We start from the raw sequence: 26,116 nt of genomic DNA, 5'->3' as shown, positions 1-26,116 counted from the left end.
GCAAAAAATTTAGCAAAGAAGATGCAATGATAAACCTGAGCTTATGACCATTGCTGACCTGGCATTGATGCTTGTGGCTTGAATAGCAAGACGATCAGGCAGGAGTTTTCCAGAAACTGTCATTATATAGAGAATCCCAGCGACAGTTACAGGCACACCAACAACCCCTATTTCAAAAAGATTCATTCGTAGCTGTGGAATCTTTTTGGCAGCAAGTGATACAACCACAAGATTTGTGCCAGTCCCAATCAATGTAAGTGTGCCTCCCAAGAGTGCTGCATAGCTTAGTGGAAGTAGAAGTCTTGATGGTGCAATATTAACCTAGTTCCAGTAGATATTTTATGTATTTCAGGCCCATAGAACTTACCTATAAACATGACAATAAGCTGATAAAACAGGAGGATGGAGCATAGCAAGGAAATTCTGGTCTATCCTTCTATTTATAAATGCAAGATAGATTTGATTAACAAACTGCAGTCATCGACCCAAGGAGACAAGCAGAGTTTGATGATGCTCCATGATGTGCTTCATTATCAAGAGTTTGAATTTTAGTTTTGTTTTGAAAACTGTAGCCTATTCATCTTACCCGGCGTGAAAATTCAATTATGGGAGGTATCATCATTGCCACCAAGGGAATGTTGGCCAGAAAAGCACTAAAGATAGCCACTGGTACCATAAATTTCAAGAGTATCCACACAATGCTATTCTCAATTTTGCCAACAGGCTGACCGGGTTTATCTTCTGCCTTTCTAGTTTGAAACATCAATCTAGAAACATATTCCAATCCTCCAGAGAGCTCTATTCCTGTAAAAACCAGCATCTGGTGGTTTTTAATGCAGTCTATACAAGCAGGGTGGCATAAATTATTTCAAGTTCTGGCTCTGATCCCCGAGTTAAAAACATATATTTTGTGTGATCCATATCTGCATGACATTCACAAGAACTAAACTATATAAAAAGTCATAGACTCCAATTTTTAACGAGCAAAGAGGGTCTGGTTTCGAAAATGAAACCACTTGCCTTTGGCCACAATGAATAAAACAGCAATGGAAAGGACAGCACTATCGTTAAATCCATGGAGAGCTTGCTCTAAATCAAGTATACCAAGAGGAAGAAAAATAATAAGTGTCCCCATCATCACCAAGTAAGGAGGAGCAAGCTCTGCTATAAGTGCCAAGAGCATGAACAGTATTAAAGCTAATGTCACCCATCCTTGCCATCCAACAGTGGACTCCATAGTGCATGGATTATTCTTATACAACCCACCGCTTTATGTGTTGCTTGAAATATGTGATCAGCCTTCTGCTGGCATGATTTATCTGGCAAAACCACATTCTTCAATACTTTTAATTGCCTGTTTCTATCATATTAGAGCTTAATAATTTATTTGTGAATACACGCAGCATACATTACGTACATACACAATGAGACAATCTTATGGAAATGTTGGTGATAATAATTTAAACAAATTATTACCTAGGTGGACTCATTGTGTTGAAAATGCTATACCCCATTCCGATCGTACGTGAGACTACATCCAACTTAATAGTATTATTGTCTTTGTAGATAAGAAGAATTTGAAGGACAACGTAGAGAATGAAAAAAGCAAGAGCCAAAAATTAGATGTCAGAATCAAGAAAATAGGCATCACGAAAACTGATGATAAGAACTTTCCTTAATCTACTTTCTAATATTATCTTCTATTTCGTTATGTACAAAGGATCACATATACAGGAAAGCATCCAAGAGACACATAGACACTGATGTGAAGGTATCCTTAGTGATGGTTGGAATAAGACAAACATGGGAACATGTAAAGGAGAAAATGCCAAAGATGAAAGGCTGTAACCCACTTAGACACTACTTCTGTAACCTCTTTTCTTGGAACACCACATATTCCATTTAAGTGGAGCCACCACAGCTGATCCAATTCACCACCCTACATGCCATCACAATCAGTTTTCTCAAACCAACACATGCGTTCAAAAGGAGATGTCTCCAATCATGTATTGCATTCCATGGGCTTGCCTGCTAGATCAAGGACTGTTCAGAACTTTAGCAACTTTTTCCTTGGAAACCCCTTAACCAAGAAACAGCTGAACGAGGCAATGGATGTAATGGCTAATGGCAAGACACCGGGGGAGGATGGGATTCCTATAGAGTTCTACAAGGTATTCTAGGAACTGCAAGCTCCTTTTGTATTGTTACTTCGGCAGGAGAGTGTCCTAGAACAGCAATGTTGGCTAATAGAGGAGCTCCTAATTCTCTCTCTCTCTCTCTCTCTCTCTCTCTCTCTCTCTCTCCATAGAACAAGAATGAAAAAGATTGCAGGAAGTACCAATAACACAATAGTAACTCAAAAAACTTTCTCGATATCAAACTAAATACAGCTCATCCCTATTGGGCTTGTCGCATGTTACAAAATCGACTCAAAGACGTATGACCAAACTACTACGACACTGTCAGCTACTCGAAAGGGCCGACTGATCAGCTAACAAGACAACCTAAGAAGCTCTAAGCTCAAACCAGCACTCACGAAGATAAGAAGAAGAGACTACCGCAAGAGCAAAAAGAAGACCACCTCACTGCAAGGCTCCTTTAAGTCACGAAACCTTCATCAATATATTCCGCCACCACGTAGTTTCCATGCACGAGTGGCGCCGCGTCAAATTCGCATGGCCAACCCCCTTGATTAATGTACCCTATGAAAGATTAACCAACAAGAAGTTGCCTCAGCATTTGAATAGAATATCATTAAGCTTATTCCTAAGGAGCAACAAGGAGGAGATAAAAAATTAGGGACCCCTAACTATGCTGAATTGTAGCTATAGGATATTTGCTAAGGCTCTGACACTAAGGGTGACAAAATATAAAGAGAGGAGAGGAGAAGAGTGGAGATGAGGAGAGAGGGCACAGCTAGAGAGCACACCGCAAATTACTAACTGTAAACTAGATTTAGTTGAAAATGTAGAATATATACAAACCCATTTAGGGTTAGGGTTAGAACATCTAACCGTTTCCTTTATAGCACTCTATTGGGTTAGTGCTATGCACATATGATCACATGATGGTGCTATGCACACATGATCACATGATGTTGAGCGTGAACTCTCAACACCTTCCCTCAAGATCAACATCATGAAGTAGGCCTTCCCTCAAGATGATGATTCTGGAGAATCAAAGAAGGACTGAACATTATATTCCATCACACCCCTTTAATTGAAATGTCCTTCCTCTGCGTCAAACCAAGAGCTAGTCGGTGTTTCTCGAAAAGCTCTTTACCGAGTGGTTTGGTAAAGATGTCTGCAACATTCTCTTTGCTATCACAATGATGCAATGTGATGTCACTAAGTAACACTCTTTCTCTGATGAAGTGCTCTCTGACATCAATGTGCTTTGTCCTAGAGTGATATACTAGATTCTTGACCAATGCTTGAGCCGATTGATTATCACAATATATTGTTATTGGCTTGACTCATCAAAGTAATCTGTTTTTGACAATAGTCTTCTAAGCCATATAGCTTCTTCACATGCACCTGTAGTGAGTACTCTATATTATGCTTCAGTCGAAGACAAAGAAATAGTTGGTTGTTTGTTTAACAACCATGATATAGCACCTTGACCAAGGAAAAATACATATCCCTGTGTCGATCTCTTGGTCTCATGATCTCCGGCATAGTCACTGTCACAGTATCCATGCAACCATGGATGACTTCCTCTGTATTCTATCCCAAATTATCTTGTACCTCTGATGTATCTCAAGACTCTTTTGGCTACATTCCAGTGAGACTGTTTTGAATTTGTCATTAACTGTGCTAGTGAACTTACTGCATAACAAATATCTGACTGCATGATAGTCAGATATATAAGAGATCCGCTGAGCTGCCTATAGTACCTATCACTAACTGTAGGCTTTTCTGAATCTTTAGTAAGTTTCAAACTCTGTTCCATGGGAGTGGCTGCAATCTTGCAATCTGTCATATGAGACTTCTTCAGGAGACTGTCAACATACTTGAGCTGACTCATGAATGTGCTATCTGAATCTCTCCAAAACTCAATTCCAAGACCAATAGTGCATAAGTCCAAGATCTTTCATGTCGAACTGTGCAGATAAGTCTTGTTTAGTTTTTTTATGAAGGTATCCTTGCTTCCTGTCACAATCAGATCATCTACGTATAAAAGTGCAATAGTAATTTCTTCCCCTTGAACTTTGTAGTAGAGAGTATGATCTGCATTAGACTTTATGTATCCCAACTCAGCAAAATACTTATCAATTCTGCTGTACCAACTTCTAGGTGCTTGCTTTAAGCCGTAGAGACTTTTCTTGAGATGGCAAACCTTATTCTCCTTTCCTGGTTTAACACAACTTGCTGGTTGTTGCATGTAGACTTCCTCATCTAGATAATCATTGAGAAATGCATTCTTGACATCGAGCTGATACACATTCAATCTGCTGATTTTGCAACTAGTCTGGCTTTGTATCTTTGAATACTTCCATCTGGATTGTACTTCACTTTGTATATCTATTTGTTTGCTATGGCCTTCTTTCCTAGTGAAAGGTCACATAATTCCCATGTATTATTCTTATACAAAGTATCCATTTCTTCATTCATAGCAGTTTGCCATTCTGCATAACCTGCTGGTTGTTGCATGTAGACTTTATCGTCTAAATAATCATTGAGAAATGCATTCTTGACATCGAGCTGATACACATTCCATCTGCTGAGTGTTGCTAGTGATATCCAGAATTGTATGGAATCCATCTTTGCTATTGGAGTATAAGTCTCATAACCTGGTTCAACATAACCTACTGGTTGTTGCATGTAGAATTCCTCGTCTAGATAATCATTGAGAAATGCATTCTTAACATCAACCTAATACACATTCCATCTGCTGAGTGTCGCTAGTGATATCAAGAACTGTATGAAATCCATCTTTGCTACTAGAGCATAAGTCTCATCATAATCCTGACCATGTTGATGTGCAAATCCTTTTGTACTTCACTTTGTATACCCATTTGTTTGCTATGGTCTTCTTTCCTAGTGGAAGGTCGCATAATTCCCATGTATTATTCTTATACAAAGTATCCATTTCTTCATTCAGAGCAGTTTGCCATTCTGGCTTGTCTAGTGCATCTTTGAAGTACACTCGCTCTTCTATAGCCATGATGGTAGTCATAAGAGCATAGTTGGTCGTTTCAACCTGAATTGCTTTGTCTTTCTGAGCATATGACAATCTAACTGGAGGTCTGCTTTTCCTAGTAAACCATCTGAGCTGCTATGACTTTGCTTGGGGTGTTACTTGGCAATTCTTGCTCTTCTTCATCAACCTTTTCTGTAGATGATTGTGAAGTCGATGCTTCTATCTCCTGTGTGTTTGAGGTTTTCCATTCTAATTCCTCATCAAAGATTACATCTTTGGAGATAATGACCTTATGGTTGATGGGATCATACAACTTGTATGCTTTGCTTTCTTCACTGTAGTCAACCATGATGCATTTGCGTGACTTCGCATCCAATTTCCAGCGATGATCATCATGTATGTGGGCATATGCTATGCAACCAAATATGCGGAGATGCCCGATGTGTGGCTTATGTCCAGTGAATGCTTCATAAGGTGTCATACCATGTATCGGTTCGATCGGAAGCCGATTAAGCAAGAAGTTTGCAATGGCTATTGCTTCTGTCCAATACTGACTCGAAAGATGTTTCTCACTAAGCATTGCTCTAGCACTGTCTGCTAAAGTACCATTCTTCCTTTCAGCTCTTGCATTCTGCTGAGAAGTATCTGCACAATCGAATTGTCTTTGAATGCCGTGACTTCTGCAAAAGTTTATGAATGCTGAAGACATGTATTCACCTCCTCTATCTTATCTCATGACTTTGATCCTTCTGCCTGTCTGGTTTTCTACCATGGCTTTGAAGTCTTGAAATCTGAAAAACACTTCAGATTTCTCTTTCAGAAAGTAGACCCAATAATATCTACTGTAGTCATCAATGAAAGTTAAGTAGTAAAGTAAACCATTGATGCTGCGGGTCTGGACATAACCCCATACATCTGTATGAATCAAATCAAGAATACCTTGTGCACGAGAGGTACTTCTGTCAAAGTTGGTTCGCTTTTGTTTGTCGAAGCAGCATGCTTCGCGAACTTTTCCAAGAAACTGTAGCTTTGGAATCCCAATTGCCATATTCTGATTCCTGAGATCTAACAAGTACTTGAAATTAACATGATCATATCTCTTGTGCCATTTTGCAGATAGTGACATCTGTTGCGGTTGAGCTGACATGGCATGCTTCTCTGGTACTGTAGCTAGCATTCTATACAAGGGTCCTTCCTTGATACCTTTTGCTACTAGCTGACATCTTCTGGATTTGTCTCTGATAGTGTATTCATCTCTGTCGAAGATGACTCGGTAGTTGTGTTCCGTCATTTAACCTACGAACAAAAGGTTCTTGCTGAGTTTCTGAACATAGAACACATCTTTCACCAATCCTTTCGTACCAATGAAATTGTTCATAGGGATAACACCTATCCCTTGAACTGGATTCGGTATATTATCTACTGTGTAGATGACATTTTTCTCACTTTCTAATGGTTTCATCTCTATAAACCATTCCTGATGATTTACCATGTGAGATGATGCACCGCTGTCGATACACCAAGAATCCTGTTCCACTTGGTCAACTTGGTCATGAAAATCACTGTATGAATCAACTGCAAAACACTGACTGTGCCAAGTGAAATCTGAATTATCGGTGAAGATAGAATTGCAATAGATAAAATCTTATCTGTATTACAAGGCTTGTGGCAAATGATGCCGGGAATAGCCAAGAGACTTTACAAGGCTGAAATGATGTGCACAATGCCGTAAAGTAGCCAAATAGGCTTTACAATGGTGGCATGTGTGTGTAAAATCAAATCTTATGCTATCTGCCCACTAAACAATCAGCAATGCCTCTAAACACTTTGAAGTCTGCTCACTGAACTGATGAACGTCAGGTTTCTAGGTAATGTGATGATGTGAAACCGTATGTGAGCGTATGGACTGACTCCGAGTAAGTACTAGTCGAGAATTTCGAGCATGGCTTAGATTGGCAACTTGGGGGGATTCAAAGTGTTTCCTCTATGGCGATCTAGTCTCCTCCGATCTAGATCTATACCAACCGTTGATCGATGAAAGAACAACAAATAATTTCTTTTCTTTTGTTCTTTTAAGTGCTGAGTCAGATGCGTCAATGTAGAGGGTGATGTGCGTGTAGGAATTGGATTTGTCGGCGACGCTCAAACGTGAGTGTAACTTGCGCAGAAATGTGCACGTGATATGATGAGCACGTAGAGCACGAAAAATCGAGCGACTTTCCTTTTTGGAGCACCCTCAAATTCTTCTTGGATCAAGAGATACGACTTGATCTAGGTGGAGGGGCAAAAAAGGGTGAAAATGTGCTCAGTGATGATGTGGCCAGTGTGTTCACATGTCCCTAGGGGTGTGCCTGCCAAGGGGTGTGCCATTAGAGCAGTGTGCGGAGGTGGCACTGAGATTCACATGCAATGCCTATCAAGGGGTAACTGTGCCTGTAGGACAGGTGAGGTGGCAGTTTGGCTGACCTAACCTAGGGTCAAGTTGACCTAACCAAGGTAAAGGTAACCATGATGATGTGACAAGATGACAACTGGCAAGTGAGTCAGCAATGATATGGCAAAATAAGGGTCTGCCTACGTGGCATGGATGACGTGGTTGGCTAGTGTGGTTGCTGATGTGGCTGCCACTGTGACAGATGATGTGGCCCGTGGACTTTGACTGATGACGTGGTAGATGGGGTGACGTGGCAGAGTGCTAACGTGGCAAATAGGGTCTCCTTGTGCTGATGTGGCACGGTGCCACGTGGGAGATAAGGTGACACGTGGCTCTTTGTTGACCAAGCCTTGGGTGGTGACCCTCTAGGATAGGGTTGAACATGTGTGAAGCTCCAAATGACCGAAATCTTGAAAGATTCCGATGAAGATGCCAATTCTGGTGCTCTCTTCCGTCCGATTCGGGTGTGGCTGGCTGGCAATGGCGACGTTGAAGAAGACTATTAGCCGTTTGGAGCTGTGGGCTAGTAGATGCTTTGTATGGAGAGCTCCAGAGAAGGAGCCGCATCGTTGTTTGCCGGTGGGTTGCCTTGATCAATAAAACAGCCTCATCGTCTTATGCTCCCGCTCTCCATTCACTCGCGGTGATTCGATTTAATGGAAGCGAGGGCACAAGGAAAGATAAAGACTTGAAGGCAGGAGCTCAGCTCTATGCGGGGGCTGCCTCCCTTGGACATGTGGATGCTATAAGCGAATTCAGCCACTGTTTACAAGACGGATACGGAGTTAAATAAATATTGCGGAAGGTAGACGCTTTTTGCTGGAAGCATGCTGGTGGTCGTAGGCTGCAAGCGCGCTTGGAGCCTTGGAGCCCAGAAGATGTAAGTGGTTTCTTGGCAAGTTTTTTAAAAAAATTAACAAGTGGAGAGGCTTTCAAGAAAATCTGGTTGGACAGAGGATGGTTTTAAATTATTACACTTATTCTATAGATATTTTCCACTTCTCTTGCTGGTGCCCCTCTAATTTTGGGTTGGAAAAGTTCATCAAATAGTGCATATCACTTATTTGGGGAGGAAACATCACAAGAAAGAGATCTCTTGGTCAATTGGTCCTTTTGCACAAAACCCAAAGAGGAAGGTGGTTTAAGGGTGGTTGACATTCCGAAGGCTGCTTTAAACTTATCAACATCTTGGATAGTTAAGGGTGTTCTTCGCCCTGATAAGCTTTGGTCTTAACTCTTATTGAGAAATTTTGGTTACTTTAGACCTCTAAGGGATCCTAAGTGGAAGAGGTACACTGTCCTTTTACACTCTCCAGCCCTGAACCCTGTACTTCCAAAGGAAGCCCTCTTTGGGAAGTCCTTTGAAGCCAGAAAATGTCAGATTATTTTTTCAAGGAACGTATCTTTCATGAGTTAGACCCCATTTGGGTATCAGTAATCTTCAAAGAGAATACCCTCAATGACAAAGAGTTTATTAAGGCCCGTTTACTATTTGAAAAAGGGCTGTAAAGTTGGGTGGCAATTATGGAAAAGAGAGGAACTTAGGTGGAATGTCTAGCCTGAAATCAAAAGGGGGTTTGGCCTCACCAACCAAGACCAGCCATTCGTGATGAGCAGAATTGATCTTTGAACTGGTAATACTCACTAGAAAGGGGGCACTTAACCTCGTCTACAGGAAAGAATTCAGCTGGGTGTGTGATCCTCACTTCTTCACTATTCCCACCCTTAAGTATGACATTGAGGAGGTTTGTAGGTCTTAAATTCCCGATGGAAACTGGCAGACAGTAGACACTGCTAGAAATCCAGGTTTTCAAAGGTTTGTGTCAAACCCATACCAGACCAAATGTCTACTCATCTGTGGCTGATATGGAATGAAAAATCCATTTGGACTAACTGTAAGAGAGAGAGAACGGGCAAAGGGGATGGAATGTGTGAAAGATGTCCAGGGCATAAGGACGATGCCTTCAATTATTTGTTGTGCCAGGAGAATCTGGAAATTTGTGCAGATTCAGTTAGGGGAGCTCATAAACTGGAAGGCTATATTATTAGGGGCGCAGCAAGGTAAAACAGGAGCTCTGGATTCAAGATAGGGCTTCAGCTATCTAGTGCATCTGGATAGCCAGAGATAATCTTTCGTTTAATAATGTTCTTGTGAACATCAACGAAAAGTTTTCTATTGTGGTTTAACATGAACATCAAAGCCTTGCACAGGAAGTCCTGAATTCAATAAAGCCCATGGCCAACTTCTTAAAGAGACTAATGAGCATGTTGAAGACCATGTGAAGAGCTGTACTTCCAGAAAAGCACAGGAGGACCAAGCTCCAAGCAACAGCAAATCCAAGAAAGAGTGCAACAAAAGGGGTAGTTTAGTGACTTTTTATTTACCCTTGTAAGTAGTACTTTGTACTTTAGGCTGTTAGGGTATTGCTAAGTGGCAGTTTTGGGGAATTATCCCGTAAGCACAGTTGTAAAACAGCCTACCCTAGTTTCTATAAGAGATACGGCTGTCCCACATGCACTCATCTTATCATTGGAAGTACAACTGGATTGTACAGCAAGGCTCACTACTCGGCTGGGAATTCAACAAGGAATAATCCTTTTCTATCTTGTGCAGCCCCTCAGCAGCTACTGTGTAAGTCCAGCTCGACTTACCTCTTCTTCAACTTTAAAAGGTACCTCCCCGTTACTTCAGCACCTCAACTCTAAAAGTAAACTAAAGAATGAAGCTGCTGCTATAGCCTAGATCTCATGATAGGATAGAATTCTCTAGTAAATCTGATTATTTCTAATCTACTGTTTGGAGTGGTCTAGGCTAAGGATATCTGCTGGTCCATAATTAATTAGAACTAGTTAGAATAGAGCTAGTTCTGTTTCAATGATATCAGAGCATGAAAATCATGGTAAAGTGTGGGAAAATCATGTCCAATTGATTTGAAATTTGGAGCATGTCTTTGGAAGTCTAAGACCCTACCTTTGAGTAAAAATTGTCGGAAAACAGGCCCAATTCTCAAAGTTGTCACAATTGAACAATTTCTAAATCAATATGATCATAATGACCTGCTGAACAAAATCCCTCATGGATCACTGCAAAATTCGTTGAATTGGAGCTGTTTTGGGTACATATGATTGCCGCGAGAAATATCCTATAAAAGCTACGATCAGCAAAATTAATTTGTCAAATTTCAATCAAACTTGAAGCATTGTGTAGCTCCAGCACTCTCCGGGGTTGCACCAAGTTTCAGAAGATTGGATCATGATTGATCTAAGTTTTAGGCAAAAGCCCATTGTGTCAGGGGCCATGTCTAATTCCAATTGAATTTCTGCAATCGTGGGATTTATCTACTCTTTCCTCAGCTGATGCTCGACTCGATCCAGTGTATGTACGAAGCTTGGGAAAATTCTGAATTTGGAGCTAAATCTAGGCCTGGAAGCTGAAAATTGAATTTTCAAGAAACTATCATGCTCTGCTGATATTTTGCTTCAAATTGAGCCTTGACAACAAATACTGAATCGCAATTGCTGTTAGCAGGCTTGTGCAAAGTATGATTTCAAGCTGAACTGATTTGCCCCAATTTTGAAGCACTTTCTCTTGCTGTGCGCAATGGGCAGATACAACTAATCCTAGCTGAATTTTAGCAAATCTAGGAATATACCATTCTATCCTTTGGTTATGCTCTATTGACTTCAGTCTATGCCATAAATTTGGGGAATTTTTGAATTTTAGATCAAAACAGTGAAAATTATTGAATTTTGAATTCTGGATCAAAACAGTGAAAATTATTGAATTCTGGACTTCTCTGCATCTGAAATGTCTACCAAAAAGTCTGGAAACCAGTCCAGAAGGCAGGGATTATTGGAAAAGGACCCCAATATGAAAAATGAGGTGATTGAGGACCTCCTCAGGTCTGAAAGCATTGACATTTTGGGATTCAGATCTACTGCAACAAACACGCTGAAGGGGCAAGTAAAAGTAAAGAGCCTGAAGGCCATAATCAGGGCTCTATAGGAACCATCCATCAAGAACAAATGCAATCAATACATGAGCAATTAGTTGCTTGGGTCCTATGACCCAAGAATTCAAAGAGCTAACTAATGAAATCAGAAGGATACAAAACCTACCTGATACTATGAATAAAGGGTTGATCATATCAAGAGGAGCCAAATTCAAGAAGGAAAAAGACCCACAGTGTGACTGATTTTGAAGCAGGGCTCTATGGAAACCATCCATCAAGAACAAATGCAATCAATACATGAGCAATTAGTTGCTTGGGTCCTATGACCCAAGAATTCAAAGAGCTAACTAATAAAATCATAAGGATACAAAACCTACCTGATACTATGAATAAAGGGTTGATCATATCAAGAGGAGCCAAATTCAAGAAGGAAAAAGACCCATAGTGTGACTGATTTTGAAGCAGGTCCCGTCTGAGATGATGATCCTGAACATGTGATTAACCTTGAAGGAATTATAGCTTCAGCTAGGAGGGCTCACTATAAGTTTGAAGAGACAGTTCATAAAGCAAAAGAGCTTTCACATGGAGCACCTCAAATGTTGGAGTTAGTGGATGCTCATCCTCATGAGGTTATCTACAAAGTTAGGGTAAGTGGTGTGGTTAGTGTTAGAACATGAAGCCAAGTTGAGTCAGTTTGGTGTGCTCTAGTGTGAGTTCTAGTCTAGTGTGTCCTATGGATGCCACCTGTCACATTGGGAGTTATCCCATATGCATAATGCATAATGCTCTCTTACATAAGAGATGTACTTGTCTAGTGTCAAATCAATCAAGTATCAAGGTACAAGCTCTTTGGTCTACATGTGAGTACTCTCATTTTTGTTCATTGCTCTAGTCATTTCATTTCCATTTCATTATGTCTGCTTTTGAGTATCACTTCCTCTCTCCATAGCCTACCCTATCTCTCTCCCTCTCTCCACCATGTTCCTTCATGTGGTATCAGAGCCACCTCTCCTACCTTTCGTCTTCCCTTCTCCTAGCTCAACCTACAGGATGAGGGAGGCCCGCAAATGGAAGCTACCCTCTCCCTCCAAGGTAGAGCTGCCCTCCCCTTTCCTTAGCCTCTCCATTGAAGTCCGATGCTGCTCCAGCCCGCCATCACTTTGATCTTGTACTCAAACCATCTCTTCAGCGATTGCCGCACCTTCTCTTTGCTGGTCCAGCCTTCTGGAGAGCTTTTGGATGAGTTTCATCACGAGAAACGCTTGCTGAAACAAGAAAACAGCTTTTCGATTGGGTGGTTTTGATCAACTCCAAATTTTCTTGCATATTTGCAGTCACTACAACGGGGCGCCTCATCCTGGTGCAAAAGCCCCTTCAAAATCAGCTCCCATCCTCAAAACCACTGCTAGTATTGCCAAAACCACCTCCGGTTTTAGGGTTCCAGCCATCTTTTTTGACATTTTCTGCTTCAAAACTGGCCGTCCTACTGAGGAGAAGCTTATCCAATACTCACAGCAAGTTTCCAGGTTCATTTCGTGCTGAAATCTGTGAAAAACTGTCAAAACTGTGATTTTTGACCTGAAAATCAACTTTTGCAACTTTAGCCCAGATTTTCAGTATTTTTTGGAGATTTTGGCATATTTAGCCTCTGATGCGCTAGGGCTTACAGTTCTACATGTTTCTGAGAAAAGATCAGAAACCCTAATTTCAAAAATTAGGGCTTTTCTGATTCTTTGATTCCTACAGTTGTATTACAGCCTCCTCTATGTAAAACTCTTGAGGCTTGCCAAGAAATTTTGCAAAATCGCCACTATTTTGTAACATTTGTTCGAGGACATTGTAAAATCAAGTGAAGTTACTCGACATTTGTAACTCCTTCCAGCACATTGAGAGTCATGACGTGATCTCCCTTGGTAGCTGCTCCTATGGCCTTCATCGACACATCATTCGAGGGCATTCTCGCCTGGTTCTTCACCGACATACCTCTTTGCATCAAGATGTGCACACTCTTGTGCGGTAGCTACTTCGGGCTCATGGGTTCTCTGCCCTTGCTATGCATAAAATGAAAAAAATCTTTTATATTTTTTATATGTTTGAGTTCAAGGTTCTCTGCCTTGAGTAGTCCCTCTAAAATGAATGTTTGGAGCATCAATAAAGGTCCTTTGCCTTGGATTGTCCTCTTAAAATGATGTATTTTCTCTTATATGTTTGGTGTGTGACTCCATGTTCCTAGTTAGTCCCTGGAGTCAAGAGGGGGATGTATTGTAGGAGCCATGTATTGGCATTGATAGGGTCTCGTTATTAGGCCTGGCATATGAGTTCCAAGATGTTGGTGCACTGGTCTTCTAGACCTTTGAGTTGTTCATGCATCCATGCTGAGACATGAACCCTGAGTCATGTTTGGGACGTAAAGCCATGTGAGTGCTCAATCCGACCTCTGAACCATGCTCAGACTTCAGTCTCTGAGTTGGCATGGGAGCCATGTCTAGTTCAAACATTGCATAGTTCAGTAGTCATGTCACTGTCATGTTCTGTCCTTGGTTCCATTCCAGTAGTCTCTCACCTTGCCTTCATGGGGAGATGTTAGAATATGCAGCCAAGTTGAGTCAATTTGGTATGTTCTAGTGTGTTCTAGTGCGAGTTCTACTCTAGTGTGTCCTGTGAATGCCATGTGTCACATTGGGAGTTATCCAATATGCATAGTTGTTCATAGGAGTGTGCGTGCTCTTATATAAGAGTTGTACTTGTCTAGTGTCAAATCAATCAAGTATCAAGGTACAAGCTCTTTGGTCTACATGTGAGTACTCTCATTTTTGTTCATTGCTCTAGTCATTTCATTTCCATTTCATTATGTCTCCTTTTGAGTATCACTTCCTCTCTCTCTCCCTCTCTCCACCATGTTCCTTCAATTAGACGTGATTGTCCACGTGGCATTCTTGCATGCAATAGATTATGTAGGAGGTGGAGGCAACGAGCCGCCCTCATTCTCATAGTCTCCAGACAGTGTCATGAGGGTCGACCTCCACAAATCCAAGGACACATGACTCTTGGCCTCTCCACACTGTTAGAGGTAGATGGTTTGCAAGCTACTAGCAACCACGAGCAGAGGCGGCTTATCTTGGCGGTGTATGTGTTGCTATAAGCTTTGGAGCAGGTCGTATTTCGTGAGATAGCGTGTGTAGATGATTGTGTGAGCCTTTGTGGCTATTTCATATGCATTGTAATGAGCAACAAGCCCGAGCGGGATGCGCTCTCATTGATAAGGAATAGAAGTGTTTGTTGTGTGAATTGATATGTCGTAATTCTTTCTCAGTTCTCTGTCTATTCATGGGCTATAGTTTTAGCTTTGACTATACAACAGTTTAATTGCATGCATGAATCAGTGAAGCATAAAATTAACAGTGGTATCAGAGCCACACGGTCGACGCTTGATCAAAGATTCTTTGTGACAATGATCATTGTGATTCATGCATGTCTAGGAAGGTTGTTCAGAAGCGGTCGAGTATCCCGGTTGTGAGAAGACCCAGAAGCAATCGAGGTCACAGAAATAGTTCGTCCCTCAACATCCTAGATGAGGCATGCTTTCGAGTTCTTCTCAAAACACGAGGTTGTGATGATGGACATGTCAAAGAAAGACAAGCATGGTGCCATACTGGTGACCTTCAATGGAAAGAACTTCGTGTCATGGCACTTAGCTACACCTCTGCTCTTCATGCAAAAGGGATTATGGAATATAGTTGCTGGCACGTACAAGAAACCGAAGAAAAGTTCTCATGACGCTGACAAGATTCCCATCTGGAAGCAGAAAGATGAGAAAGCATTAGGTTACATGGGAAGAGCTCTAGGACTAGAGTACTTCCATCATCTCGACGTGAAAAAGGGCATATAGAGAAGTACTGCTAAGCAATGAGATGAGCAATTGAAACCGACTAAGGATAAAGCAATGGCAGTAGAAGACCAGAGCAAGAATGATGTCACCATGTTGGCCAAGGTTGATCACCTCCGTGATCAGGATTTTGCCTTTTGAATCATGCTTGTTGTGAGCAATCTTGTTGGCAATTGATGTCAAGCTCTTTGTGAGCATTGGATATCGGCTCTTTGTGAGCATATTGTACGGTCGCTCTTTGTAAGTCTCCAGGCGGTGCCATGAGGGTCGACCTCCAAAAATCCAGGAAGGACACGCGACTCTTGGCCTCTCCACACTGTTAAGGTAGACAGTTTGCAAGCTACTGGCAACCCACGAGCAGAGGCGGCTTAGCTTGGCAGTGTATGTGTTGCTATAAGCTGTGGAGCAGGTCGTATTCGTGAGAGAGCATGTGTAGATGACTGTGTGAGCCATTGTGACTATTTCATATGCATTGTAATGAGCAACAAGCCCGGTCGGGATGCGCTCTGATTGATAAGGAATAGAAGTGTTTGTTGTGTGAATCGATATGTCGTAATTCTTTCTCAGTTCTCTGTCTATTCATGAGCTCTTGACCCAAGTGATGCTACATGGGAGAACTCCATGATCAGTGAAGACTACCAGTCCAGTTGCCCAAGAATATGCCGACAGTTTTACATGGGAGAGCTCCATGATCAGTGAGACTACCAGTCCAGTTGCCCAAGAATATGCCGACAGTGGATTGTTGAAATTGTTGATGAATATGTGGATGTTGCAGAGATTCAAAAGGTAACTCTTTTGTAGAGGATGATGAAGTGTATTGAGACACTCAATCTATTTTGTACAGCATCTCTTCAGAAGCTATCATGGGCTCTAGGGGTGGCCAAACTCTTAGATTGAAGGGGATTATTAATGGTAGAGCTGTCCACATTTCGTTTGATAGTGGAAGTACCCATAACTTCATCAACTCCAAAACCATCCAAGCAGTAAGATTGTTCCCATCCACATTGGCACATGGGCTGAAAGTGGTTCATGGGGAGCACTCCATCAGCAAACAATGTTGCCAAGCCATCAAACTAAACTCTCTGGAGATTATACCTACTTGTTTTAGATATGGGGCCTATTGATATTACATTAGGCTGTGAATGGCTGAGGACCTTAGGCGAGTTCTCTATGAATGTAGACAAGATGTTTATGAAGCTTTTGTATTCAGGAAAACAGGTCACACTTATGGGCTTCAAACCTCCTAAATTAACAGTTATATCCTCCAGAAATTTCGCAAGGGAACTCAAGGAGAATTGTGGATTCTTTTCAGATGTTTTTGCTGATCTTCCTCATCACTTACCACCTAAGAGAGATGTGGACCAAGCAATTAACCTTGAGCCAGGGTCAAAACCAGTAAATAAAGCACGATATAGGCTATCACAGGCTGAAAGGGAGGAGGTGGCAAGACAGGTGAAGGCAAGTACTTTACAAACTTAAGGTCAGGCTACCATCAAATAAGAATGGAGCAGGATGAGCCAAAAACGCCTTCAGAAATGAACGCAGTCTATATCAGTTCAAAGTGATGGCATTTGACCTCACTGATGCTTCAGCAACCTTCCATGAACAAGATCCAAGCCCTATCTCTATAAATCTGTCCTGGTTTTCTTTGATGATATACTCAAATACAGCAAGTCTAAGGAGGAACATCTAATGCATGTAAAGCAATCCCTTGAAGTACTGAGGACTCACCAACTCTTTGCAGAGGCTAGCCAGTGTATCTTCATGGCTAATGAAGTGGAGTATCTTGGTCATATAGTCAGCAGCAAGGGAAAAAGTTTTAACGCCATAAAACAAGCTGTGGTCTTAAGACCGGTGTTAAAAATAGTTGATCCCTAAAAACCGTTTTTCATCAAAACCGATGCAAGTGAGGGAAGGTGAAAGCAAGAAGTTTTCTCCCTCTCAACGAGTTGTATGCCGTTGTCCATGCTTGTAAAACATGGAGACATTATTTGTATGGATTAGAGTTTTATGTTGATGTTGATCATGATACTCTGAAACATTTCTGTAAACAACCTGACTTGAGAGGCCGCCCAACTAGGTGGGCAGAGCTCATGCAGGAGTTTAACATGACTATTTGGTACCGAAAAGGAAAGAATAGTAAAGATGTCGATGTGTTGTCACGAATTATGCATAATGAGTTTAGAGTGCTCTAATGGCCGAGATTAGAGAAACTCAAAAGGTAGACGAGTTTGTCCAAAGCCTTTGGCCTAAGGCTTATGTGCTTAAACCCGGGAAAAAGAATGACCTGGCATCCAAAAAAGACCAAACCTATGCAAGATATACCATAGCGGATGGTATGCTGAAATGAAATGGCAAGGTAGTATCAGAATGATCTTAGGCAAAGAGTCATTCAACAGTGCCATGATAGCCCGTGTGCGGGACAATCAGGTGTCGAGAAGACATATGATCTCGTAAAACAAGATTTCTTTTGGCCAAAAATGAAAAAGCATATTCATGAATATGTCGCACGTTGTTTTCGTGTCAAGTAAGTAAGGCAAAGCGGGTGAAGCCATTCGGACTTTTACAGCCCTTGGAAATACCACTAGGTAGGTGGGAGAGCATTTCCATGGACTTTACTATAGGTCTGCCTACAAGACAAGATGGATATGATTCTATCCTTTGGTGGTTGATCGTCTTACCAGTTTGTTAGTGCCTCACAAGTGGAGAATTTATTTATTTCGTTTGCATGGAATCTAGATTACCCAAATCCATAGTGTCAGACAAGGATGTTAAATTTACGAGTCATTTCTGGACTGTTATGTTTGAGGCACTAAGGACTGAGTTAGGAATGAGTAGTGGGAATCATCCTAAAACGAATGGTCAAACGGAAATAGTCGACCAGACTTTAGAAGATATGCTTAGAGCATATCTTTCATTCAGGCAACATACATGGGACAAGTGGTTGCCACTGTTAGAATTTGCTTACAATGATAGAAAACATTCCTCTACAAGAATGAGTCCATTCGAGCTGAACTATGGTTATAATGAGATAACTGTAAAGTTATGTCCCTTGATAAGGCATTTGAGCATTACCCATCTGTTTTGGTAATCTGTAACTACTTGAAGCACCCCTCCTTTGTAATGAGAGAGTATACCAACAACAGTTCCTCCCTTCCCCTCAAAATGAAGAGTATAATACCAATTTCTTCTTTTATCAATTACTTTTAGTCTACTCTATAGACTAAGTCCACTTGCCCTGACTTCTTGCAATGCTAGAAAGAAAGGGGAGAGGGAATTGGCTTTCAATCAACGAGCAATCTCCTACATCCTTTTCAAACTCCTTGGACCAGACATCTTCTATCATGATATCATCCTCAGTTTCTTGGCTTTTCTTCCCTTTGTCTTCAACCTCTTGCTCTTTAAGAGGTTCAAAGGAGTTTTTGGAAGTAGAAGGAATGGGCACTAATTCCTTCCCTTTTTCTAATGTTTCTTGGAGGCATTAGAGGAGTGCACTTTCTATCTATTGTTATCAAGCCCTGAAGGAGCCTTTGAGACCCATTTTTCTGATATAGCAGGTTGCTTATGGGTAGGAGGAGCAGCATCTTTGGGCTTACCCCTCTTCATAGGGACAGTTCTTGACAACATGACTAGACAGACCACAAAGGAAACAAGGTAAGTTCTTGTAGAGCAATGGTTGTTCTATGAATATGCTGCCATTTCTGTTTAGAATGACCAGGGTCTTAGGAAGCTCTTCAGCAATATCAATCTTGATGCACACCTGGGGGTTTCCTATAGGATTTATGAAGTTTTCCTCCTCTACACCTAATACCTCTCCTAGACCAGAGCACAAGAAGGGCAGTTGATTACATAGATACAGAGGCAAATCATGAAGTTATATCCATACAGGGGTTCTTGTTGATCTGGGAGCATCGGGAGAGAACTCCTTAGTCACCATTCCAGATATAGAGGCTGGTGTCTGATTGTCTAAAGCCCATATTGGAGGGCTCTAGCAGCCATTTCAGGCTTTTCAAACAAGAACACAAAAAAGCCTTTTTTCAAGAATATGACATTTAATACATTCATACCCTTCCTGACCCGGTTAGTTCTAATCCAAGTTTTGACTACTTGGCACTAGATGCAATGAGGAGTTTTTCTCAGTTCTCCACCAGTTTTGCAGTTATACCAAGAAGCTTTTCAGTTGAGGACAACTGATAAAGAAGTGGAGGGAATGTCACGAGGGGTGTATTGACGTCCCAAGAAAATGTAAGAGAGAAATAATTTTGGCTGTTTAGACTTCATTCAAAGAATGTTGATGTTTGTCAACAAGAGAAAAGTTTATATATATATACATATATATATACCTTTGTAAGACTAGAATAAGTCCAATCATACAAATTTAGATTTTTTGTTGTTCTAAAGACCAAAAATCTACACAGAAAATGAAAGAGAAATGAAAGAGAAGAAAAAAGAGGTAAACAAAAACTTTTATGAAAAACAAAATGAAGACATACTTAGCAAGCAAAGCAACACTTATGTCATTATCAGTGCCCAAGCATAAGCAGCTATACTAGGTTTCTAAAGACCCGCAGAGTCTCTTGGGCAAACCTAGTGCTTACTAATACGTCAAATAAACAAAAGAGAAAGAAAACAAGAAAGGAAGACGAAAGGAAGAAGGTAACTAAGCAAAAATAAACAAGCAAGTCAAGAAACAAAATCTTCCAAAAAACAGGAATAATCTCTCTCTCTCTCTCTCTCTCTCTCTCTCTCTCTCTCTCTCTCCCCAAAGGACTAGGATTAGTCCAAAGAATCAGAATGCATGCATTGGCTAACAATCAATGGGTGTAATGGTAAGGCTATTGTTTTGTTTTGCGACGAGACTTTGGAGAGTGCTAAAATTCCCACTATTTATTTAAAGGACTAGGATTAGTCCATAGAATCAGAATGCATGCATTGGCTAACTATCAATGGGTGTAATGGTTGGCTATTGTTTTGTTTTGTGACAAGACTTTGGAGAGTGCTAAAATTCCCACTATTTAAGGGGAAAAGCACCAGGACACGTGGCGCCCAACTTTTAGAGGGCCCACAGAAGATAAGTTCACGGATACTTTTGGGAGAAATTCTAAAAGCCCTGCTTTTAGGAAAGTTCACCTATACTAGGCTAAGAAAGCAGGCTCCTGCTTTTAGAAACCACACGCTTTCTGGTGGTGAGCCCCAAGCTATAAATCTAGAGCCTCTGTGCTCTCATGTAGAGATTCGAGTATTGCCAGTATCTTGCTCCCCTGTGAGCCAACTTTGTATCAAGTTTCTTATTGTAATAAAGACTTTCGGGGGGGGGGGGAGCCCTTATTCTAGCCCCTAGTGTCTGTGCCCTGTTTCTCTCTCCCCATCTCCTTCAATTGTGATTTCAACTGCAGCCCCAGTCGTTGAAGTTATGCTGCTGCTTTGAGTTTCCAGCATCCAGTGCGAATTAGTTAAGTCTGCCACGTTTTGAGTATGAAGCCATGACTCATTTGCAGATTTTTGTATTAGTGCTGAAGGGCTGAGATGAAATTGGCATAGGTATTTTTACCTCCTTGAGACCATCATGCCCCACGTTAATTAAATCTGGAAGAATAGAGATATCCATTCAAGATAATGTGCTGATCTCATTTGTTTTGGAGTCTTCATGTATATACCACTTTTTGAAGAAAGCATACTCTCGCTTCTCTCGCAGTTGTACTATAGGAGTTCAAACCCAAAGTAGTCACTCTTTACACACATATGGTATCACATCTGAAATTAACACAAGGTGAATATATAAACGTCTACCATACAGCATATAGAGAGGGAGTTTTTATCAGGTCTCTTTGAAGAATGTATAGGCGGGGTATCTAGGATAAATGTCCATGCATCAGACCACTTATCTAAATACAAAATGGGATTACTATATTACCTCAAAAATGTATGAGGGGAATTTTTAACAAGACCTTGACTGAGGGCAATAAATGCATTCCTTAAAGGATCACTGCCTCAGGTCACAAACACTTGCAGCACTTGTTAAAAGTCAAAAGCAAGAGGTCAACCTGCAAAGGACACAAGAGATTAACCAGCTATTCCTTTAAATAAGAAAAGTTAATCATAGGCTCACCTCAGAGGTAAAACAACCTTGAGATCACAGAACAGGTTGCCAGCCATAGAATAAATGAAACGTACTCACCATATTTAATTTTCTTCAGTTCCTGAGACCCTATGCCACCCTCCTTTGCATGTATGAACCAGGTATAGACATACATGCATGTTGTATGGCTAGACTACTTTCCTTCAATGTCATGCAAAACCTCATATGGCAATAATTATGTCGATGCTTGAACTGAAATCACTGGATTCCCCAGGACTATGAAGACTTTAAAACCTACAAATGGAGTTAAGTCATCCAGGAACTTCAAAAAGTAGCTGCTGAAAAAGGTGCACAGATATGGTACATGTAGGACGGCTCTGATGCCATTGCTTTATTAATGTGTGCTAGCCTGACTGAGCCTATCACTGAGAGCTACTGATTGAGGCATAACAGCCCATTAATCCTGAACAAAGCCCTATGGGCAGGAAAGGATGTAGATTAAATACCCAGCTCGATCTTTCAAAACCTTATCCAACTGAGAAGTGCCCATAAAATGGTGTTATGTGAACCCTTTTATTGTAGAAAGTGATCCAAGAAAGGGGCCGAGTGACAGGAAGAAAAGAAAGGAAGATAAACTTTGGATCACCAGAAAGTTTCAGAAGTCATTGCCACATGTGCCACATGGACCAGAGCAATTAGAACTCTGTCCTAAGTGACTGCCTCCAGCCTAAATGCAAACCAAATCACTTAGTGATTGCAAAAGAGTTTACGAGGTAATGATGGAAGGGCTTGATTTATGAAAGGATAGCATTGCTTGGCTTAACATGATTATCACTGAGGTGTTCAAACATGATCTGTCTAACCTTAAATGAATTAATAGACTCGAACGCTTCTAAAGTGGAGGAAGTAGTCAACAATATTTGAATGTGCATGGACAAGGCCTCTTTATCCCTCAAGATGTCTTCTTTGCAAGGAAGAGGCGATTTTTAACAAGCTCCTTTTTGCCTCCTTATTAACACAAGTACCAATTGGGGCACCAATGGCACAATTTGGTCATCCTTTGTGCATGCTACCGTACAAAGGTCTTGAAGGTCTTATATAGATGGAACCAGTTTGATTGAACTCATGAAGGGACAATAGTCATGATATCCAATTAAAAGGAACACCGTTCATGATATGCAATCGATATTCATTGTCGACAGGTGTAACTGTAACATCATAAAAAGGAACACCGTTCATGATATGCAATCGTCGACAGGTGTAATTGTAACATCATGAACTGACTGTAACTAGCAATGTGAACGGACTGTAACATAGTAATACAGCAAGCGGACGCTGACTCTCAATACAAACTACTTCCTACATGATTGCTCTTCGTGGGCCAAATGAATAATGGAAAAGAAACAATATTTAAAATCAATTTCCTCCAAGATTAGAAGCTTGGAGTGCTTAGTGCTTGATGGAAGCTAAATGTCCAACATTTTCATAGCCAAAGACGCATCATGTCCCGTAACCGATGCACTTTGTTCAAATTGATGCCCCAATACATATATCTTTGTTAACCCTAATCAAGTGCTGCAAGCTAGCCTAGGGGTCGATGCATTGCGCCCACTTGGGATTCAATTGCTGTACAAAATTAACACGCGCACATTGAAAATATTTTGGTTCGAATAATGACGGGTCGCCTGCCGTGGTAGGGTCACAAGAGAGAAATTCATGGGCGATTTTATCGCCAGTAACGATTCTCTCACAACGAAATCACGGAACCTGAATCTTTGGATAAGGTGCTTTGGCCATAAGTAAGATTCGCGGAAAAGTCCCAAAACACATAATCCTCATGGACAATCGTCCGAAAATGTGAGGATATCATTTTACTACTTACTTGGAAAACCGATGAAGCAGCCTGCACGGAGTCGTAGAATAGCATTCCTGTTCTGCTATTTCATAGCCCGTAGAAAACACGTGGATGCGGCCGTCCCAAGCTCATTGAGTCCCAGAAAACATCTGTGTGGCCAGCTGAGCGGGAAGCCCACGGAAACAACCGGCACGAACGAGCATAGCTGCTCCGTTCGATATCAATCAACCAGCCTTTGGGTAAAGTCATTCTGCAGGGGTTCCCGATCGTCCTTTGGAAGTGCCCACATTCTTTTCCGACGAGTCTACCGCGAAGGCATGCAGCACCTGATTTCCACACTTGGCTAACAGAGGGTCCTAGGGAGAATTGATGGATCGATGATCGTTGTTTTCAGCGACGATGTGGGGTGATCTGTAGGCTACAGAGTGAATCAAAGCGGAAATACGTAAGAGGCATTCCCACAAGCACGGCCATCGAAGCGCAGGCGATCGCCAGAGCTTTGAGCACGAGCCGTCAGCAATTTGAATGTGTCGGTTGGCAAGCGCCACGTAAAAGTCGCTCGCATGCATAGGGGGCCAGGAATGGTCATCAGCACGCGATTCCCTGACTTACACGTGCCACCCACATACGAGTCAATTGGGGTTGGTCAACTTTTCGAATTGACGAATGGAGCAAGAAAAATGAAAGAACCGCAGCTTTGTGAGGTTGTTTAGTGTGGAAAAATCTACGAAAGGGAGGCCGTTTGACGACAATAGCCAATCATGTTCCGCATGAAGCTATCGTAAACCCGGATTGCGGCGGTAGTCCTCCCACCAAAAGAAGAAATTAGTTGTCACCCCACTGTTACCCACCCTTTTCGAATTCCCATCATCCTAAAGTACGCACCAAAAATCAAGACACCCAAAAATTTGAAGGGGTTTGTATATTTTTTGCCCTTACTTATCCACCAATCACTACCACCCTCTTACACACCCACGTGTTGCTCCTTTTAGAGCCCGAACAACACGGTCAGAACGAGCTAGGAGGATTCACAATTGTGTTCCCTCCCCTCATCCACTTCTTCCGCTTTTCTAGGGTGTTTACACCCTCCGTGTCATGTAAGTTCGCACTTGTGAGGGTCACTTTATCACACAAATCAGAGGCTAAGGGTTCGCACAAGTTAGAGATAAGCTGAGCATTCACAAAACTCTGCATGTCTGTGTCTCACTTTCTCTCCTCCCCTTCCTCAGATCTATTACCATCCTTGGCGCATTATCAAAGAACAACCTAATGTAGCATGCAGCTACTTTACCTCACAAAGTAAAAAGTAAAAGCCATTGAGGCTACAGATGTGGCACAAATCGAGCATGGCCGAGCTACTTGATCTAGAATGAGAACATGATTATGCAAGGGCAATCATCTAAGTTAAGCTCCCATTCTCCACAAACTCATCTACTTCATCGTTTGGATGGGGCTCAACAAGCACGATTGTTTACAAGAAACAAAGATGAGAGGAGTTGCATTGATTTCGCATTCATAGCTTCCACTCTTATTCCTTGCATACAGTCCTTTCATATTCCAAGGGTCATTATACATGGCAGCATTTGAGTTGAGTGGACATGAGCCCATCACGCACATACCCTAGTTGTGTCTGTTGCTATAGAAGTAGTTGCAACACCATCCACAATAGTTGCATGGCAACTATTGAATGTTGTTAGGAAGCTCAGATGTGTTATTTGGATCTAGTCGGCCCCTTCTTCAACACTTCGGCCATCACCCGTGCTTCAAGCTGAGCCTTACATTAGGAAAAAAGGGAGCTCATTTTGGGCCCCTGTAAGAAATTAACAGTATCTTTTTTTGTTCTTTCGTCCAAAATACATAAAAATGATAAAACATTCGATAAAATATATATGATAACGGTAAGCATGTCAAAGGATGGAGGAATAAAAATATTATTCTATATTCAACATTCATATTCCACAAGATTTTGCATTCAATGCCCCTATACGCCACTTCTTTTTTTGATCGATTTTGTAGCCATCTGGGTGATCCATTTAGCTTCTCTATCAGGACCACGTAACTAATCTCTCCATATCCTTTGTTTTTCAAACTTTCCAAAGCTTACGGCGTTCATCAAAACTTCATTTTATGAAAAGGTGATGAGATTGCGAAGCAATGGGACAACGTTGCTCAGAAAATGGAAACATGCAACCACAACACTACAAAACAGTCCAACAAGAGATGATACCACCATCTTTCATATTGATTTAGCAAAACAATATGCACCTCTGCCAAAACGACAGTACGTAGGTGCGATGCAAAGAGAGAAAACAAGAGGAGAGAAGGGTTATAGCATAAACGTCTAGTCAGAAACTCTGCTCCTCCATCTTTTAATCCGATAACATTGTTGCTGAAGTTTGTGGGTGACAGACATAAAGGTGTGCATGGATATATCACAACTCCATCTAAAGATGCACAAATGTATAAGTGTTTATACGAGCAAGAGGTGAGCTCCAAATTGAAAGAGCAACTACAATACGAAATTGAAGAACATACAAAACAAAAAGGAGAAGTTGCGGAAAGCAAGGACAAAAGCAATTCCATTAGGAGATAGGCTTAGAAATAGAAAATTTCTATTTCTAAGCCTATCCCCTAGGAGAAGTTGCGAAAAGCAAGAACGAAAGCAATTGTGAAATGCAAGAACATAGCAAAAGAAAGACTTTCCTCCAAGAGCGTGCATCTTCCAGGATGAGTAGTGCAATGTGCCCTGTGTGATTGAGGTAGGGTA

General features: G+C 41.4%; 1 protein-coding gene across 5 annotated transcripts in view; it reads right to left on the bottom strand.

Moving 5' to 3' along the window:
• LOC147905055 (putative sulfur deprivation response regulator) overlaps positions 1–23,856 on the bottom strand; it is a 34,064-nt gene extending 10,208 nt beyond the window's left edge. For 3 of the 5 annotated variants that reach the window (XM_087397187.1, XM_087397192.1, XM_087397198.1), the window contains exons 1-2: positions 23,377–23,856; positions 59–321 (exon numbers count right to left, since the gene is read on the bottom strand). In XM_087397187.1, the coding sequence (XP_087253313.1) occupies positions 59–321; positions 23,377–23,421 (308 nt within the window). In that variant the 5' untranslated portion in view covers positions 23,422–23,856. The remainder of the gene's footprint in view (positions 1–58; positions 322–23,376) is intronic. The other 2 variants (XM_087397202.1, XM_087397209.1) reach the window with 1 other exon arrangement.
• Positions 23,857–26,116: the final 2,260 nt, after the last annotated feature.

This window comes from Dipteris shenzhenensis, chromosome 2 (assembly GCF_047967505.1).
Source record: "Dipteris shenzhenensis isolate YYH24624 ecotype China chromosome 2, Dip_SZ_1.0, whole genome shotgun sequence".
NCBI lineage: Eukaryota > Viridiplantae > Streptophyta > Polypodiopsida > Gleicheniales > Dipteridaceae > Dipteris > Dipteris shenzhenensis.
The sequence above is the reverse complement of the archived record's forward strand: the minus strand, read 5'-3'. Positions and strand labels throughout refer to the sequence as shown.